Here is a 20,747-nt window from a genome sequence, read left to right on the forward strand (position 1 = left end):
CTTTATCCTCATAAGGAACATGTGGAAACTGCAAATTGACTATAAGAACATGTCAAAGAAGGTGTAATGTTTATACAAACTCCCCAGGTACCAATCTGCATTAGGGCAGCCAGTCCACAAAGCCCCAACCACACAACACACAGGCCACTGTCCTGGTACCAGACACCCAAGGAGACTGTGAAATGTTCTTTGTCCATTCCTTGACTGGTCAGAGCTGTCTTGCCAACATGACGACCTTCTCAATATAACACTACGACCAACTGTATTTAATGGCAGCACGGTGGCTTAGTGGTTAGCACTGTTGCCTCACAGCAAGAAGGTCCCCGGTTCGACTCCGAGGCCCAGCAGGACCTTTCTGTGTGGAGTTTGCATGTTCTCCCCGTGCTTGCGTGGGTTTCCTCCGGGTACTCCGGTTTCCTCCCACAGTCCAAAAACATGCATGCTAGGTTAATTGATCATTCTAAATTGCCCGTAGGTGTGAGTGTGAGTGTGTCTGGTTGTTTGTGGGGGACTGCGGGTGGAAACTAGTATCTCTGCTAAACCCGGTGTATTCACACTGCTTAATGTAGTGTGCATTAATATGCATTGTCCCGTCTAAATAAACTGTGAAATGAGTGTGTCTGGTTGTTTGTGGGGGACTGCGGGTGGAAACTAGCATCTCTGCTAAACCCGGTGTATTCACACTGCTTAATGTAGTGTGCATTAATATGCATTGTCCCGTCTAAATAAACTTTAAAATGAAATGAATCAAAATGTTGTGGTTGATTGCTGTAAAGTGTATATAAACTATGCTATGAATTCATGCTTATTTAATCCCACGCAGTGAATTTATATACTCAGTAAAATTAGTCGTTTCGACAGTGCATCGTGAATCACTTTGCATCAAAATCGAATCAAATGATGAGATTGATAGATAGAGATAAATTCCCAGCCAGAATGTACATGATTCATAGATTAGCGAGATAAATGTCTCACACACACACACACACACACACACACACACACACACACACACACACACACACACACAATGTGAGTCACCACCAGAAAACTTTGCATCTTATAAATGTCACTTTATAAGTACAGTAGTTCATTAAATCTTTAACAGTGTTGTATTACTGAGTCAAACAGAGCTGTGAGCACACTTTTAATGTAAAAAAAAATGATACCTGCTCTTTGACGGAGGCCAGGATGTTGTTGGCTGTGTTGTCAGCCTCCATTTTGCGGCCCGTTGAGCTGTCGTGGATGGTCAGCAGAAGCCCCTCCTCCGTCACTGGGCTCTGCTCAGGAGCAGGCATTCCTCCTGCGTGGCCACACACAATCATCTGGTCAGCAGAGTCACTCAGCTAAAAATCTTGCGCACATACCACATTATTTGTGAGCCTGTGCAAACAATTCTTTTATAATACACACTTGGTTCAACCCCTCCTTGATACACACTGGGAAGTAATACTGGGACTCTAAGCGGTCATGCACCACACCAGAGACACACAAACATACACCCACACATGCCATATGGCTCAAAGAGAGAAGGACTGTCAATGTTTTACTTCTGTTTCAGTTCAAATTAATACCATATGGCCACGAGAAAAAAACTAAAGTTAAATCATGATTTGTGTATGACACATAGTACAAAAAAAAAAAGTTAAACTAACACAAATGACAGTAAGTGTTTGTGCTGATGCCAGATAATACGCTGGAAGACGCACAAAACCGACACAAAAAATATAGTGCACAAAAAGCAACACATGCTGGTGTATTAGATACAGGGGAGAGGTTGAGAAAAGCAAGAGCATGCCTTTAGAAAGAAAAAAAAGAAGAGAAAACACAAGTCAGCAACCAGACAGAGGTGATAAGGTGTTCCTGTCTTGGCTATATGGTCTCATTATATCTATTGGCTGAATGAGCGTCAAGGGAACTCTGCTCAAGGTGGATCCAGATTTACTAGAAGCAGCCTGTTGAGTCAGACGGGACAGGAAAAAGCTGCAGAAGCTGCATCACAACTCAGAGCTGGGCATGCAGATGAAAGCAGGGTGTCTAATAACAAACAAGCTACATGACTTGGACATGCAGCGCTGTTATTTACAAGCCATGTGTGTACTTCTAGCTAGTTAAATGCCCCCCAACCTCTTGGAAGAAATGTGACCCTGAGGTATTCTGGGAGCATGTCACCAAAACAGTGTGAGGCATTCAAGGTGTCTGAACTGCACAGAGTCAGGTGCCAGAACTTATGTCTAGAATGACATGTTTCGACTACCACTGAATTTGTTAGTCGACGCAGAAAAAATATTCCACGAGTCACAATGTCAGTCTCCCAGTTTCCTTTCTTGTTCATTCCTAGTTTGGTACCAACAAGCCCATTAAATTCGAATCACCCCTGCAGTGTTTGAGTCAGGTACATAGCACTTGATTTCCAGACAAATAAGCAACGGGAAAAAGGACAAGCTGTTTGAATGTGATATAGCTTGTCCTTCCTGACTTCTGCACAGACAGAAGAGAAAAAACACAGTGCAGATTCTGAAACTGGCAAAGGCTGCCAACCTGGTCTAGCTGGACAAAATTAACTGTTTTTCTCTTCCAGTATTTTAGGAACAAAGTATGAGAAGCTGCTCTGGACAGATTTTCACTGATAATGGCATTTATGTCCTGGAAGAAGAAAATTATTGCGGTACACTTGATCTCTTTAACTTAAAAAAAAAAACAAATAAAGAAAAATCCCCCTGACTGTGACAAAATCTGTGTACATAATCTATACTGTTTCTGTAAAAAAAAGAAAAAAAAAGTGCAAACTGTGCAGACTGAAGAATTTGAACAACAAAACAAAACAAAAACAATTGAAAGCAAAGCATATTGAAGGCACCATTGGGGAAAGAAAACTGATATATATCTGAGCCTACCTCTAAAATTCCCCATTATAAGTGGTCCTGGACGATTGTGCTCTGCTTGGCTTTCACTTCTCAGCACATTTAAAATAGGAGGGAAGACAACAAGACAACTGCCAACCTACCACAGTCCCATAATCACCTGACAGACTTGTTTGTCGACATTACTCAACAACACGTTTTATTCCAAACACGGAAGAGAATCAAGCACTGCAAAAACGTCTGATGGTGAAAACTCTGGTATAAGACCTTCAATAGCTTAGACAGCAATCACAAGGATGAAAAAAGGTAAGACACTTAAGTGGCGAGCCCAGTCTGTGTGGTTTCAAGGCTGTTATTAGGATAATACCTAAGGATCACGTTGAGGAGTTCTCATAAAGTAAATATAACCTTGTTGTGGTCAAAACAAATAGGCAATCCATAATCTAATCACTATCATTACTGTCAACAAAAAACAAAAATGCACTGTAGGACAATAAAATGACATCTAATGACAAAGAAACTGCATTTTATCCAGAATTATTATTTGTCTAACTTGTAAACATGTTATGCTTAGCATCTTTTTCTCTCTCATTTTTACATATGCTCTATTATCTAATCTAATTATTCCCTTTTTTATAGAATAAATACATAAATTAAACTCAGTGTTTCAAGCCTGCCAAGAACAGTTTGAACCAACTCAAACTTACTGGATCACATGATTAGATCTGCTGACCTCAGACTTGGCCACTCCTCAGGATTTTTTATACAACCCATTTGAGTGAAACTGTCTCCTTAACTATATGTAGCTTATATTTCAAGGGAGAGGGGAATAGACCCCTGCAAAATACAAGAGCATGTGGAATAGTGTTTGATACTGATTGGACAAAGTAAAATCCTACTAAAATACGTTTGAGGGACATAGCACCGAAAACAGCTGAGGCTGACTCAAATTCTGCCATGATGCCTCAGTTTCACTAAAAGACATAAGTTAATTAGTACTGTGATCTCACTAAAACCCAGATGTGTCTTGTAATGCAGGGTGCCAAAAAATCTAATATCTGTGACGGGCTATGTTTTAGTGTACACAAGAATAAAAGTTAGTAGGCGGAATAAAATATTAGCAGGAACCTAGAAAATAGTACACAGTTATGGTAACATGCAGCTGGCCAGCCTGCACATTTCTCCAAGAACATATCTGAGCCAAAACTAGATATTCAGATATCTCAGAAATTGTTTTTTTTTTTCTTTTTTGGAGGACTTCAGTTGCCTTATGCAGAGTTGGTGGAGGTTAATGGGCAGAGGGAAGTACTGGTCTCTCCACTTAGGCTATTAGTTGCATCTCCTAGATAAAATTTATGCAAAACAGAGTTTTCAGCATTGACTACAGTTAAAACGACACTGTGGAATACGGGTTATGTGATACAAGAATAATACATTTAGAAGGGTCCAAAAAAAACCCCTTAGTATACAATTGAGAAAAAAAAAACAAAGAATTTCTAATGCAAGAGAAGTGAAGCTGTCAGCTCACTGAACTTCTCGTCGAGTCTGACAAAATGTGATGTCAGCAAGGAAGAAAGGGGCAAACTGCTGAAACTCAGGTGTGCAAAGCTTATTGAGAGATAAGTGCTGCCAAAAGGAGCCCCTGCTTCTATGAAAAAAAGGTGTAATATTTTTGTAAATAGAAGATTTTATTAAAGGGTTTTAAATACATTAATACAATGTGTTGTGTTTAAATTATTGAATGTAGACTGTCAAAATCTATACTGTCTCGCAAGCATAGATATAGAAATGTTTTTTATGCACTTTTCTTTTGTGCCCTCACTCTGAAATCCTTAATTATGTAGAAATCAAGTGACTTACATAAATGTCCTCATCAAATCTCACGTCCTGCATTTCTTATTTTTTCCTCTGGAGAAAATAATTGCCAGCACCTTCAAACATGCTGTGGCCCTGTAATTCAAACCCATTAGGCTTATTATCAGATGAAGAGGAAGATTTGTTTTCAGCAGGCTGAGTGACATTACATCACTAACATACAGCACAGAATTTGAAATAGTTGAACCCCCTTTTTTGGAAAGAAACTAAGAGCTGATAAATCAATGGCATGAATGACACAGAGAGGGTGAATTGTTCACGATTAAATACTTTCTGGTAATAACGATGGTTAGAAAAGCAAAAATGAAAAATTCAGTATTTTAAAGAGTGCTGTTTAGCTTCTCCATCACAAAACAATCACACTAGATGATGTAAAGAAATCATGTATCCTGTTGCCAATGTGCAGCAGAGGTGATCCAGTACAGCAAAGCTCAGACTACGTCATGTCAGTGTTTTTGGATCTTTGCATTGCACACACCTGTGATCTGGGGGTTGATGGGGAATCCCAAAACATTTTTCAGCAGACTAAATCAACTTGTGATCTTTATCAAGCATTACAACTATCACAAGCATGTAGCTAAGTTCATTTCTTGTGCAAGGACAGTGTTTTGCCCACCTGCCTGTCAAAGAGAACTGTCAATTTCTCTCCATGCTTCATCTCAATCCAGTCTATTTTGACATTATATGTTGAAAACATCAATAAGAGGCATGGATGTTCTTTTATAGGGTTTGAGATCCATGCAGACCATACTTTCTATGCCAAGCTCTCCATTATCTTCGCTGTAAGCGTCACCCTTTTTACACAACACTTTGAATGCAGGACTGATGCACTTTTTTTTTTAATGCATTGGAGTCCTGTCTGTAAAGTCCCTGAGGCATGATATGGAGTTGCAACTGTTATACACTACTGATTTGCCTAAGGATGTATGGGTATATTCACACACCTAAATCATAATGCATGTGTCAGCTGGGAGATGGCATGGAGGAACACAAGGGTCATCAAAGGCCTTGTTTTCAATCAGCTGGTTCTGCGATATTGTTTTTTGTGCTTTTAAGCCCACGCCATCAGTGTCAAAACTGTCTGTGTTCGGTTTGTTTGAATTACCCCAAGGAAAAAAAGTGGTGGTTAAAGAAATGTTATTCTTTTGTGCAACAACTTCGTGAAAATGGCTTTTGCTGTCTCCTGTCTTCTCTTCTTTCAGTTTGATTTGGTTGGTCTAACTGGATTTGGTAATGCTTTATTAATCCACAAAGGGAAATTATATCATTGCAGTAAAAAAAAAAGGTTATCCATTTCAGTTCTTAATGTGGAGGGTTATAGTTGTGGGCAGGATTGCTATCCTTCAGTCTGTATTAGAGTGAACCTGTAAACACAGCTGACGACACTTCATTGTGCATCATAGTGATCGCTCACTGAACTCGCATTTGCCTTCAATTTGGAACATCAGTTGGCTACCGCCAAAATGTCTCTATGGTATGAAGTTTTTCTTTGCTTTCCCACATTTGTCCTCAAAGTGACTTTGGAAGTGAGATATATCTTTTGTGTCTGGGTGTATTTTGTGCTATGCGATGCAGGAGACAGGACTTCTACGCTGCATTTAAGTGAAATCATATTTTTGAGTCTTGTCAGGCTTAAAACAGAAATTTAATCTGATTTTGGCAGATGTGTTTGTGTTATCGTCAGTCCTAGGAGCCATCAAGAAGATGGTGGGGGCAACTTCCAATTTCAATTATCAACTGGAAAGAATTCACCTGGAAAAGAAAGTGCTACAATCATGTTTTTTTTCACAGAGTACAGCAGGGGGAGAGCTGTGGAGCAGACAGTTAGCCTGCTGCTACCATGCAGAGCTGCTGTAGCCTTTGGATGTTAAAATGAGACTCCATAACAACGGCAAAGACATTTTGGAGGCACTGTCAAATGGTGAATTTGGCCTTTTGGTTAAACTGTAAATTTTACTGATTTCCCTGTAAGTTGATTTGGGCAAATACATTTTTTTTTTTTTTAAATCTGCCATGCAATGTAAAAAGAATGTGTATGGTTTGAGATGCTTAAAATGTGTTTTAGAGGTTGTGCGTATGTTTAAGACAACATCTGGCAAATTTGGGCTAGACTGGACTGGAGTCAGATTCTTCCATGATGCTTAAAGCCTGAATTATGGTTCTGCGTCAAATCGACGCCGTGCTTACGCCGCCACGGTGACACCGTCACCGTGGCGAACCCTTCGGACTTCTCCGTCACTCCATTTCGCCACGGTGCAGTAAGATCTTTTCCTGAATGGTCTATCCGACTTTTCCGGTCACAGTGAATGAAAGAGATAAGGACAACTATTGTGCAAACCCCCCCCCAAAAAAAAAAAAAAAAAAAAAAAAAATCACACGTACACGAAGAAAAGAGCGCTGAAAGTTCACGACTGCTTCAAACCGGAAACGGGAACCAAATTAACCAATCACAGCCCTCTCGGTCTGCGTTTGGTCTGCGTTTGGTCTGCGTCGCCTCGACGCTTAGTTACAATTTTTGGGAGGTGCACGTCAGCGACGGCGTGGGCTACGGCGTAGGTTACGCGTCGACGCATACCCTACGGCGTAGGCACGGCGTCGTTTTGACGCAGAACCATAACTCAGCCTTTAGACTTGAGAAGTGGGGACTCGTGAATGAACTAAGACTTGTTTGGTGACTCAGCTACAATGCTGGTGTGTATAAATTATCTTCCCCTTTAATCTCAAAGTCTTTACCGCCCCCACTATAAAGATGTAAGGAGCATCATTTTCAAACTAAGAATACATTTTCAAATTAAAAATCTAATTTGGACTGACTGTGGCAACACCAAAAAGGCAATTTTTGACGTGTCTTTTAAGAATAAATTCATAGACACTGTAAAACATGTCTGTTTCCAACTCTTCTACAATGGCCAAGCAGCATTATGATAAAGCTTTGTCTTATTACTAATCTATTATCACACACAATATCCCCAGAGACACTTTCAAAACAGTGCATTTTTTACTAAAATGAGTCATGATCATGCCATTTAATTCATCAGCGTGTGCCTGGAAGAACAATCTACAGTATAATAATCTACAGTATCTAATAGTCTGCAAATGTAATAAATCAAAGTTACCATCAGCTCGGACCAAGTAACTGTTCTGAGTCAATATTAGAATTTGGATAATGCACTGTAAAACACTAACGTCTTTTTACAAAGACACTAAAATCCAATTCAGATCTTGTAGAAGGATGTTGAAGAAGTTTCAATGTTCCCCATATGGTGGGCTTGACAGCATTAAAGCACACAAAAAATTGATGTTTGACTCTGCTCCTCAACAGCCAAAAATGTGCTTCTGATACTGACACACCCAAAGCAAAAGAATGTCTCCTTTTCCAGAGCAGAAATAGCCTTACTTGTGTACACAATCATTCTATCAATGATTACCTTGAGCAAGCCAAAAAGAATGATGTAGACTTTTAAATAGACACATACCTGTCATTCTGTTGATTTAGGATTAAATAAGGTAAGACCCAAGGTGAGGCTTCGTACAGTGGCAAAAGCAGTCCTTATGGCATGTAGTCCCACAAAGACCGCAGGCAAAGGAAATCATTCAGAAACTGCACCCATGCCTATTTCCCACATTGAACTTCACCCCCATAAATGTTGCAATAATCCGTAGTCTAAGCGAGCATGTGTTCACAGGGCAGGGCTTGCTCCTGATCGGAAACAGGAAACAGTCTTTGTGTATCATCTGTAACATTTAAATCCATACGCTACTGGGCCTTAGCTGCGCTTAAACTTGTAAGATGTATTTACTCAAAGAAGAGGCTGGAAAAATGACTGCACTGTGAAACTGTTTATATTTGCAAGTGCAGCGGTGAAAACACAAGACTATCTTTCCGTGAAGAAATTCCAACAGAAATCATTCATCTTCAAAATAGATTCCTCACAACAAAAACCTCAAATAATGAGGAAGCGACCGGTTCAACATCAGCTGTTTCCAACATGCCATTCCCAGTAATATGTTGTGACAGAATGGTACATAAATTATTCTGATAGCATCCAAATCCCTTAAATAGATCAGGGCCTGTGCAAGACAGACATGCATCAGCCTGTCACACATTATTATACAAGCACATTTTACACCCTAATACCTGTCTGGGTGCAATTATACTACAAATGATCAATCTGTAGCAATAATACTGCCCAATAGGATTATGGCATTATTTTGTATTTCAAAGATTTTTAGTCAGTTAAGAAATTAATGCTTTGTGTAAGGGATGCACTAGAAGACTAATATTACTTAAAATTTGATCATGGTATGACATATTCATTATCTAAACTAATCTAACTGTTTAATAAAAATTAGTCCAATCAATGATCTAGGTTTTATTGACTCTATGCTCTCCATTTGCTGCTTTAAACATTTTATTTTCATTTAATTGCCATTGCTACTTATCATCAGTCCTTGATAAATTGATTTTGAGCGGGTGCGCAGACCTCAATATAAGACAATGTTTTGGCTGCTGGTCTGGAGCTTTCAGGAGTATGTTGAAACAATAAGAAGACAGTGTCATAAGCAATGGTTGTGGATAAGCAACTGTAGTTACACATTAAACTGAAAAAGGGTTATGAAATGATTTCCAAGTAACATGGAGTTTAAATAAAAACTTCTACAGTAAGAAAAACTATTCACAGGAAAGCATTCAAAACTTTAAAGACCAGCAAGTTTACCTTGAGTAAATTTAATTTTACGCATGTCCACTGAGGCTACCAAGAAGTCAATGGTTAAGAGAGCTGTGCATAAATGAATGCCCAAAAACCTTGATAAAGTGAAGCAATGTTGAAAAGAAGGATGGTACACAAAAGGTGTGAGGGACTGATAAAAGTAATACAGGAAATGACTACTTCATGTTATCACTGCCAAAGTTGAATCTTCAGGCTATTGAATCATAAGGGTAGTTTTGCTCTAATAACTTTTTCCTGTTTGGATCTATTACTTTTAAATAAACAATGGCATTAAAAAATGTTGATGTCTGGGGTTGCATTTGCCTGATTTTGAGACTCACAACAATCTAATACATTTTTACTGTTAATATTATTATTAATATGATTTTTTGCACACACACACACACACAAGCACGCACGCACGCACACACAAACAGAACAGGTTTCAAAGAGGGGGTAGCTCTTGTGATTAAAGCAATCAGAACGTATACAAAATGAAGTCGTAGAATTATATAACAATGTAGTGTGCTCTGATGGTGCATTCACATTAGAAATCTGTCACTTGTCGGTGATCTGATCAGTTTCAAAAAAGCGAGTACAGCAAGTTGCAACTTAGCTACTGTGAGTCCACCCTGACTCTGTTCAAATTAATTTAAAACAATTATGCATTTACGCCTATTCCGAACGGTGTTGGCATGAGATCTCATTAAAGATTGATTTGTTGCCAGCTGTTTTTTAAAGAAGCTGCTTGATGAAAGTGTATTGGAAATGGTGCCAAGGACAGTATTTTTTGTGTTGACTTTGAAAAAAAAATAAAAGAGAATTTTGCCAAAAGGAAAAAAAGCCTAATTTTCAAATGGGATTGAAAGGAAATAAACAATACAACCCAGTCAAATGCACTGGAATAAAGATTGTATGCTTACTTTTCAAAGTATAGAACAATCAGTGCCTTAACCATCGAGCCAGGACAGCAACGTGCATGGAAGCACAATTAATACAAACGGAATACATTAAGTCATTTCAGTAAATGTCAGTTCTGCCATAAAACACCGGCTAACATTTGAACAAAACGGTTAAGTTTAGATGGATGTACTCTCATACATAATGTCATAATATCAAATTAACAGATTCTGACAAAAATGCATATTCACTCGACCGACTTGGTCACTGCATACGGGGAATGTGGGATCAGACAGCACCATCTCTGTAAGCCATCAAACAAACAACGTTGATTTCTCCTTACATGTATTCTCTAATAATTTACGGATACCACATGTGACTTTGGAGTTCTCCAGTATTATAAATGTTTCCATTTGAAGTTTGCTTTAGATAAGAGCGCCATTGACTATATTTTCTAATGCCCTGAATTTTTCTAATAGTTTCAACAAAAGCTATTGGTCATTCAAAAATAAAAGGTCTTGACACTGTTCAGGGTTACTGGTGCACTTGAGATGTCAGGATGTCAAGATGTTCTTGCTGAATCGAGAATTAGCACTCACACGGGTCGGAGGAGTTTTGAAACTGGCAAGATGGTGGTCAGTTTCTCCACTAAGTTTTCAATTTTTCTACACGTGATCTGATGGAACATACTACATGAGCAAAAAACAAAGGACTCCTGTTACACATCATTGCCCTGCTCTGTTTCCCACATTTCTTGAATAGGAATTGTATTAGAGGCAAAACGTCAAAATAAGTGCATGATATTCTGCAGTATTATTTGGCTTATTTCTTTATCATATACTGTAGCACATCTGAAAATTAAGCATTTGGCAGCAAAAGAAGCTTTGCTTTAAAGCTAGTGGTTTTCTCACCTTATTGATATCAGGTGACTCTGATGGAAGAATAAAAAGATGAAATGCAAGCTCTAGAAATCATACATCTGCCTCTCCACTCTCCAGCCAATGCAAAGCTGAGCAATCTATGAAATGTCATTTTAAATGTCATGTGCTTGAACTGTGTTCATTTGTTCATTTCCAATGCCAACAACTCCACTTTTCAGAGGTAATTTGACTTTGTTGCAATCTTCTAAATGCCTTGACATTTAAGAAGTAATCTTTTTCAAAAATTCAATCAGCAAAACTGAAAAAAGAAAAGAAAAACTGTAGATCTATTTATTTTTGTCTTCACTTCTAATCTGGCTAACTACAACAACAACCTTGTAGTTACTAAACTGACAAAGGGGAAGCGTCCTTCACCTCCTGACTAAAGAGTCCTAATAACACAGCAGGGAGTATGCTATCAATACAAAGCTGATGTTATGAAAAAAAAAAAAGTAATGTAAAATCTGTCAACCATGCAAGAATTAACTACCGGTAACTTTTAAAGTCAAATTTTAAAACTAGCGATTACATGAAATGTTTGATCTCAAAAATAGGGTTTCCTCTGTTAAACTGTGTACAATTATTTTTATTTACTGTGTGTATTTGTAATAGTTCCTTTAATTCTTTTTTATTCTTTCTTTCCCCATTATATCACCCAGTGTGCCTACCTAAGTGACCTGGGCATTGCCATCCTCTACCAACCCCAGGAGGCCCTGCACTGAGCTCAGGTCTCCTCCTTAACCTGAGGAGTGAGCAGGCCGCTTCTTTTGACCAGACAGGGTGGGGTTTCTCCGGACGTAGCGTGTGGAAGGATCACGTTATTCCGGCCAGATCCTCCCCATCTGGCGCCCCGGCTGGCCAGAGGGGGCATGTACAGCCCAGGACTGTTGCATGATTTTTGTGAGGGTAGCTCACATTAGCTACCCAAGGGAACACGGGGAGAACATGCAAACTCCACACAGAAAGGCCCTTTCACCAACCCCACCAGGGTGTGGGCGCTGAAGTCACGGGGGAACTTAACATGCACTTTAGCGCCCACAGCGTCCCCGGCGGGAAATGAACCCTGGACCTTCTTGCTGTGAGACGGCTGCACTACCAGCTGCGCCACCGTGCCCCTAACAGTTCCTTTAATTCACTGTAGTAAAACCCAAAAGTGTAACGTGTAGCAGAGCATTGCGTATAACAGTTGAATTTATTTTTCTGCAAACGTGTAATTTGGCTGAAAAGAAAAGTTGGCTTTCACATAAAAATATATATTTCTGCTTTTATTTTTTAATGATGTCAGTTTTGGTCCTCCATAGTCCACAGCATAGCAGCACTTCCAAGTCTGTTTACATTTATAACCGCAAGTCATAATTGCCCGCGAGATGCAGGGCGAAGCGGGACAGACTACCCATGTGAACAGTATTGTGCATATTCTTGCTGGAGGGTTGTTTGTTATAGATTTTCAGTGTTTTTGTCAATACCTTTATAACCCTGACCTACACATTACAAATGTATGCCGAATTGTAGGATTCAAATAGAAATATAAAACACACCTCTTTGTTTTGCATTTGAATACTATTCACTATATAATAATCTTTATAATGACAAAAAAAGTACTGACATTGATTTTCTTGGGCTTTTTTAAGTATTCTATGTCAATTTTGTAAGACACTTTTCCTGATAAATAGAAACAAAGGGGAGACGGGGAGTAGCAGCAGAAACGCTGATCTGATCTAGGTGATCCACAGTAGCAAGGTCATTTTGATATGTTGATAGTGGCAGTAAGAAGTTTACATAAGTAAACACAGTACTGATGAAAATATAAAGCTGAACTGAAGAAAAAATAGGCCTACTCTAACAATGTTTCAAATGTGGTATATAGCTCCTGCTTTCCCGTCAACATCGATGCTTCGTGTTTTCTTTAATGTCAGAGGACAGATGAGGAGGAGCTGGATCAAAACACAGCAGTTGAGAAAAGAAGCAGAAGCACAGTTACATTAACCATTTCATGCACAAAGTTATATGAATAAATGAAGGAAAAAGAAAGATTTCTAATTTCTTGAAATTATTCTCTAAATTCTTGGCCCTTCCATTTAATAAAACAGAATGTAGTACAGTTTTTTGTCATAAATATTTTACAACCATGCCTTCTGGCAGCTATATGACTATGTCCAGCTCAATTATATTGTTGATTTTGTGCCGTTATAGCCCCAATGTATGTAGAAATGCACTTTTTTTTTCTCTGCCAGAGGACCCCCAACTTCCATCCTGTGTGCAATGCATTCTTTGATATTACAAAGTAGCAAGTAAAAGATGTGTGGCGCCAACAAGGAAGCAACATTTTATAAAAAGCACTCTCAATATCAAAAGTATAGTGAATATCTGACAGCTGTGTTGAACCTGCAACAGGTATATGAAACATGCCAACTATATCGAACAACAACAACAAAAAAAGTCAGAGAACAACCTTTTCAGAGAAAGTCAACACAATAGCACAATAGCAGTGTGTAGAAGATCACCATGCCGTTTAATAATGCCCACGCAATCATGAAAAACAAATGAAAAGGGACACACCAGTATGCTGTGGTTTCTTCGGTTACAAATTGAATAAAAAAAATACAACTTAGCATAAATAAAACATTGGTCAATGTTTCATAAAATTGAATATTAGACCATTTTTAAAATTATTTTTCACATGCAATCACATGATGTCAGTAAAAGTGGCTGATAGATGTGGATGTGTGATGGGTGGGTTTTTAAATCCACCTGTCCCAGCGGCAGCTTAGCAAAAACGTTTATTTCTAACCCATGCAACAGATGGTAGTGTTTCTTGGGAGAGCTTATTTGTTATGTCATGTTCCAGCATCCCTGCTCCTTTTACCACTAGTAAAGAGATAGCTTTTGCCTAGGGTGATAATGTGCGCAAGTACTTTTAACTATTCAACAAGGTATTATGTGTCCCGTTGAGGTACTTCTGCAGGCAGATAAGCTCTGATAGATGCTTCATCAATGAGCTTGCAGGAAGAACCCAGCAGTAAGGTTTTATACGTAGAACAAACAAGAGAAGAGAAGCTCTGTCGCTCCACTGCTGCTGCTCACAATGACACTGTGAAGAGTCGTCCTTCAGACTCAGCATGTTGGTCCAATGAAGCTTTGTTTTACTGGACACAATTCTATTGTGTCGTAATCTCCAAATGTGCTGACATGCTTTTGCACTCTGCATTATCTTCGGTTGTCTGGGATCCAACCAAAGCATCAAATCTTGTCTAGATTCTTTATATTTGTATATCCACTCAGATTAACAATCAGCTAGATGGCACACATGTCAAAGCTTATGCACAAGTGACAAAAGACAAAGTTGAATCCACCGTAAACATAAATTAGGATATTTAATTTGTTTGATTTAATCAACCGTTCTTCCACAAAAGTTTGAGAGACATTCCTAGTATGGGGAGTTAACAGCTTGACAAACTTTGGCATATTATGTTCAATATATATTTTTAGTGGCTGAGAGTATCTGATGATGATATAAGATGGATAACAGCTACGCTCTGGAAATTCCCCGTTTCACTGCATGTGGTTTGGACTGAAGAGACACAAGACGGAAAGGAAAAATGAACTCTTTTCAGACCAAATGAGAAATGGAAAAAAAAATTACATTGGGGGGGTTGACAACAGAAAAAATGCCAGATGATGAAAAAGGTCCGATTTGGTTGACTGCTACTTCTGCTTTGCTATGATCCATCATCATCATGATCATCCCACAATGCCACTACAGCCCAGTAGCTGAGACAACATCAGAGGCAAAAGAAGATAAATATACAGCTTCTGAACATCACTCAGTTTTCAACAAATCTTCATCTTTATGCAAATCATCGCGTAAACTGGTTTGCACAGATATATGCACTATAAGTAAATCACAGCGTCAGTTTGGAAGCATGAGTAGTACATCCAAGTATGTACCAGGGATGTGCCATACCATGATATTAGATTGTGAACAATTAGAAATCTTTCCACGATCTGCTCACAGAGACAGTATTACATCTCACACCTCAAGAAACAGCACAGTCAACAACACACTGACATTCAAGCTTTGAGGAGATTAGCTAGGTTGAAGCTAGCGGAGGCTACAGCCAGACCAAAACAAACAATGATATTTAATAAATGTGAAAAGACAAGCACGCGCTGGAGAGGTAACAGATTACTGATGTTAGTTTACATTTTTATTGATTTATTGATTTTATTTTCATTGGTGTCTTTGCCTCAGACACCAATGATAATCCAGTGTTTAAATCTGTGTCTAATATACCAATTGATAGTATTAACTATTATGTAGTACTGTAAGCTGTTAGGAGTGCATTTTACCCAAGTGGTGGTGTTTATTTTTTTAAACAAGTGATTTCTTTTTTGAGTTATGATATGCTGGCACCAAGTTTAATTTTTACGAGGAACTTAAACGGAGTAATCATTCTTTGACGTTTAATGTAATGTAATTTGGCAATATTGCGTGCACAAGTTAAAATAATTGCTTTGGCCTAAATGCTGCATTATTTTTATTTCTTTTAGGGTAAATAAAAAAGAATTGTGATAAAATTGTGATCGTGATCCTGCCATAAAAAAATTGCTGATATGAAATATTTCTCACACCACCCAGCCCCTAGTATGTACTTATCACTATGTACTATTTTGGCTGACATGAATATAAATATAATAAATATAACAATGTAGTTCTAAAGTGTTGACTGCTTTAAGGAAAAACTTGACTTTTGTGAACACAATACTGAGTTGTTCTCCAAATAACAATGGATACAAATGTTTTCTTGACTGGCCTCGGGAAAGAGGTTGATATTTATATAGAAGAGAAAGAATAAGCAGAAAACTTTTATTTGTCCCACAGCGGGGAAAGTGCATTTCAATATGCATTATTAAGATACATGCAAGCCTTACAGATGCAAAAGGAAAATAACCATTTGTTTCTAGGCATGCAGGGTGTAATTCAGGGTTTGAAAAGGCTTCCCCTGTCTTAAAATGGACAAAGAATGGGATGGGAGGAGGGGACTACTTTTTGATCAAAACAGAAAAAAGCTAATCTGACACGCAATGAGGGGGCCTTGATGTCGGGCCAGAACTGGGGGGTGAAAAAGCAAAATGGAGCAGAGACCTGCCAAAGAGTACTAAGCTATTCAGCTGTTGTCAGTATCTATTAAAAAGAACTCACCGTGAAGTCTGGGTCAAACAATCACATAAACGACCATTAGTATCATTTTGTTTTTCGCCCACTGCAGCACAATGTTTCTCTTTATACAAAGAATACTACTAGTACGTAATTACAATCAGGTTGCTTAGTTTTGCAAATATCTACCATGCTTTGTACAGTGAGATCAACAGGGAGCATGACAAATCAAATGGACATCTAGCTGGTTGCGTGTCTGAACGGTTAAACCTTCACCCTCCTCATGCCAAACACGGTCTTGCCACTTAAACGGCACAAGCAAAAACTGCAAAAAAACCAAAACAAAGAACAGAGGAAGAGTTTGACATTTCAAAAAACAAAAATCTTGCTGTTGTTTCGATTTCACAGAAAACAACTTTCAATAGTTGTCAGCTGCGTTGCTGTGTGCGTCTTGTGTGTAATGTGAATCACGAGGGATGTGTGTGTGCATGCGTGCGTGCGTTTGTGTTGGAAGAGAGCTTACATGCTGTAGGAACTTTCAGTGTTAATTTGCTGAAATAACATTAACTTAGACTGTGGTGACAACCGTGATGCATGCAGATAACCTCTCCATTCCTGCACGGCAACAGGTGGAAATTAAAGCAACTGTTTTTCATGCAACAGTAAGAGCCAAGAAACGAGTGCAAATCTCAAGTTTCTCAATAAAATGAATGCGGTTAACAAGTTAATTGTGTTATTGTGTGAATCTAATTATAATAGCACAAGCCTAAATATTTTATAAGCTGCACAGTCACACCCTCTAACATAACTTTTTTGGCACCAAATAATGAAATGAAACCTTTTTTTGTGTTTTGCTTTGTCTTTAAAAGCTCTATGCTTGATAGAAGTCATAACTGTAACTGTAATCATGTCCTTTCTGCATTAGCCAATTTCACTGCGGTGGATCTAAGCTTTACCGGTAATAAATAACCACTTTTTGACAATTCTCTCTCATGAAATGGTTCTGGTACTTCTCCCTGTCCTGTCATTTTCACCAGTAAAATGTCTACCAACCCAATTGCAATACGATGGAGGCAGACTTAAGGCCATGACACATGCAAGAGCGTGCAAGACCAACTTTTTAAAAGATGACTGCAGATTTCCTCATAACACCTTGAACCAATAAGGTTTTACTGCAAAACCCACAACAGTGATTCAATGGGGTTCCAACTCCACTGTGGATCTGTGAATACTGTCCCCTGGAAATCAAAGATGGCTCTAGTCTAGAGGAAGCAGACTAATTCTTTGCATCGAAGAAGGAAATAATTAGAGTGGCTTGCCAGGCTAGGTGAATCTACCACATCAAATTCTTTTTTAGATTAGCAGTATTTGGACCTTGGTCACATCTTTGGGAATTGCAAATGAAAGTACATCGAAGTTATTGAGCTCCCTCTCATCTTCTCTGTCTTTTTAATTTCTTTGGTTTAAGAAGATAATGCAACCCCAGCAGGGCTGTGATGCTTGGCTTTTCAACTAAATCAAGGCTAATAATGAGAGTACATGCTAATCAAATTGCAGTTTGTTAAATATTATAAGTGAAGTGGTTGGTGCCATTAAATTATAGCCAGAGACTGGAATGGATGGACTAAATGAGCACAACCTTAACCTAAAAATGTTGACAGCAGTATGAAAATTAGTAAGAGAAGAATGACACATCATCTCAGTTAGGTAGTAACTGTTTTTATGCAAATAACACAACTCTTACAACTGTGCAGGAACTGCATCCAGCTCAAATAAATGTAAATGAGTTCTGGCCAAGCCAGAAATACACTGAACACTGCTGCCAGAGTCCTCACTAGGACCAAGAGAGTGGACCATACAACTCCAGTTCTTAGATCTTTACACTGACTTCCTATCCGTCACAGAATAGACATTAAAATCCTCCTGCTGGTTTCTAAATCTCTAATGGTTTAGGGCCAAAACGCATCTCTGATCTTGTGGTCCATTATGACCCAACCAGAACCCTCAGGTCGTCAGGGTCACGCCTACTTTCTGTACCCAGAGGTAGAAACAAACATGATGAGGCATCATTCAGCTTTTATGTTCCTCACCTGTGGAACAAACTCCCAGAATGCATCAGGGCGGCTGATGCATTCTCAATTGCTTTAAGTCAAGGTTGAAAACCTTTTTATTTCCTGCTGCATTTCATTATTCCACCACAATGCACTGCAACCTTTGATTCTTGCATGTCATGACTTATGCCTATCCATCTTTAATTTCTGCTTTGACACTCTTTTTAATGCATTTTTAAGATACGTTTATGGAAAGCACATTGAATCATCTTTTACATGAAATGTGCAATGGAAATAAGCTTGCCTCTCCTTAAATTGTCCTAAAGCAAAACATGAAGTGAATCTCCATCGTGATTAAATTAATAAGTCTGAAAGCTGCTTTGGTTTTAGTAAGACTCAGACATGTAGAAAGGGGATTAAATTAGTAAATAACCTCTTTCTCATGGAAAGGCATTCCCCAAAGTAGGATTTTAGGGACCGTCTATACAACTAGACAAATGAGGGAAAGAATCAGTGATAGCTCTTATGTGTTACGTGAGATATATTTTCTAAACTGTACTTATACTCCAATGTTAAATCTTGCACAAATCAGTTATGCACATTTTAAATCGAAGCCGAACAAGATAGTGAACATGGGCTCATTGCAATTCCTTTAAGTGACTTATGCCATTATTTACAGTCAAAGCTCAATCTAAAATAACACAAATGTCACATTTGCTCAGTTATTCCACTGCTGTTTAAAATTTGTAGTGTGACTGGCAAACATGTAATGATAAGGCCTGATCATGTCTTCTTCTTCTCATATGGTTTTACTGATGCTTAAGAGAAGATTTTGAGAAAACATCTGTTAACACAGTTTTGGGCATAATGCATTGATTATTTAATTTCTGCTACCTGTCATCATCAGTATGCTATTTTCCACAACAGTCTTTATAAATTCCCAGTACATTGCCCATTTTTCTTTATAACGCCTATACAGCAAAAAGAAATGTGCCATTATTTTAGTTCTTCTTCATAAAGTGCACTTGGCTCATGCATAAATAAGGATTTGAGTTGTAGTGGCAAAGAAAAAAAAAAGCATAACAATCAACAACAAAAATCTCATTATTACGTCGGCCTAAATATGCTAGAAAACCTTGAGTGAGGGGTAATTTACCCAATGAAGTAGGCTTTAAAAATGCTGCATGGACTAGATGAAGTAATTAAATTTTTTTTCTTTCTTGACAGTCACTGTGGCAACAAAAATAAGTCCATGTCAAAAAAAAAAAAAATGTGGGTCTCTCTTGCAAGGGTTGCAGAGCAAAGGGAACTGCAGAATCACGGTTCCCGTTATAAGAAACGCCCCTGGTTAAAATGCAGATTAGGGGTAATTAAATATGGCGTGGAGTGAATGTGGGAATAAAAGGTAAAGCCAATCTTGTTGGGACAGAGTTGAAGATCTCCGCCCCTTGGCAACCTCGCATTCCACAGATTCTCACACACAAACCTCACCTGCCCTTTTCCTTCCCCAATTACCCGTGCATTTTCAATTTTCAAGGGCATTGTCAGAATAAGTAAGCTTTTGGGCACAGTTTTTTAGTTTTTTTTTATCTGCGACGGTCAGGCAACGACATCAACCCCAGCGCGTGAGCTTCCCTCAAAGGTGAGCGTTGTCCGCGATGATTCGGTCACAAGAAGGAGATTAACAGAGAATTAGATTCTTTCCCCTGCTGTGAAGACACCTAAAGAAGATTGTCTCGAGTTACACACACACGCACAAGAAAGAAAAGCTACCACTTTCCTTTCCCTGGCTGGAAAAATTCCCGACTTTCAGAGTTCAAGCATGCGCTCCTTCCTGCACAGATGCGTTTCCCTGCGTTTTTTCTCCCAAATTTCCCTGCAGTTTTAGTGAAGTGCCGAAAGAAACTACAACACTCACGTACCTTCGGGGAGGACTGTAGTTTGCCGTGGCTGAGCAGAGGCTCGTGTCTACATGGGGACGTGTAAGTTCATCTGTAAAGTCCAGCTTGCTCCCATTCCCGTGGAAGAGCACAACTCCGGTCCACTAGTGTGTGTGAGGAAGACGACCACTTCTCTCCTCCCGCAGCAGTCCCGGCCACAGCGAGCGTGTATAGGCTGATTTATGGTCCCGCGTTACACCGACGCAGAGCCTACGGCGTAGGGTACGCCGTACCCTACGCCGTAGGCTCTGCGTCGGTGTAACGCGGAGGCTTATGACGTCAGCGACCATGTGGGGAACCCGCTCCTGATTGGCTGCGACGCGGCTA

General features: G+C 39.0%; 2 protein-coding genes across 8 annotated transcripts in view; one reads left to right on the top strand and one right to left on the bottom strand.

Annotated features, from left to right (window-relative positions):
• pkp4 (plakophilin 4) overlaps positions 1-20,546 on the bottom strand; it is an 83,254-nt gene extending 62,708 nt beyond the window's left edge. For 2 of the 6 annotated variants that reach the window (XM_061723606.1, XM_061723603.1), the window contains exons 1-2: positions 2,898-2,997; positions 1,170-1,303 (exon numbers count right to left, since the gene is read on the bottom strand). In XM_061723606.1, coding sequence (XP_061579590.1) covers positions 1,170-1,303; positions 2,898-2,913 — 150 coding nt within the window. In that variant the 5' untranslated portion in view covers positions 2,914-2,997. Of the gene's footprint in view, positions 1-1,169; positions 1,304-2,897; positions 2,998-8,215; positions 8,319-20,402 lie in introns of those variants that run through there. The other 4 variants (XM_061723610.1, XM_061723609.1, XM_061723608.1 and 1 more) reach the window with 3 other exon arrangements.
• The window catches only part of LOC133445983 (coiled-coil domain-containing protein 148-like), a 51,067-nt gene that overhangs the window by 1,442 nt on the left and 28,878 nt on the right, over positions 1-20,747 (top strand). Inside the window, exon 1 of one of the 2 annotated variants that reach the window (XM_061723611.1) lies at positions 19,989-20,122. The exons of the other annotated variant lie outside the window; for it this stretch is intronic. The gene's annotated coding sequence lies outside the window, so the exon portion shown is untranslated. Of the gene's footprint in view, positions 1-19,988; positions 20,123-20,747 lie in introns of those variants that run through there. 2 annotated transcript variants of the gene reach the window in all.

This window comes from Cololabis saira, chromosome 6 (genome assembly GCF_033807715.1).
Source record: "Cololabis saira isolate AMF1-May2022 chromosome 6, fColSai1.1, whole genome shotgun sequence".
Taxonomy (NCBI): domain Eukaryota; kingdom Metazoa; phylum Chordata; class Actinopteri; order Beloniformes; family Belonidae; genus Cololabis; species Cololabis saira.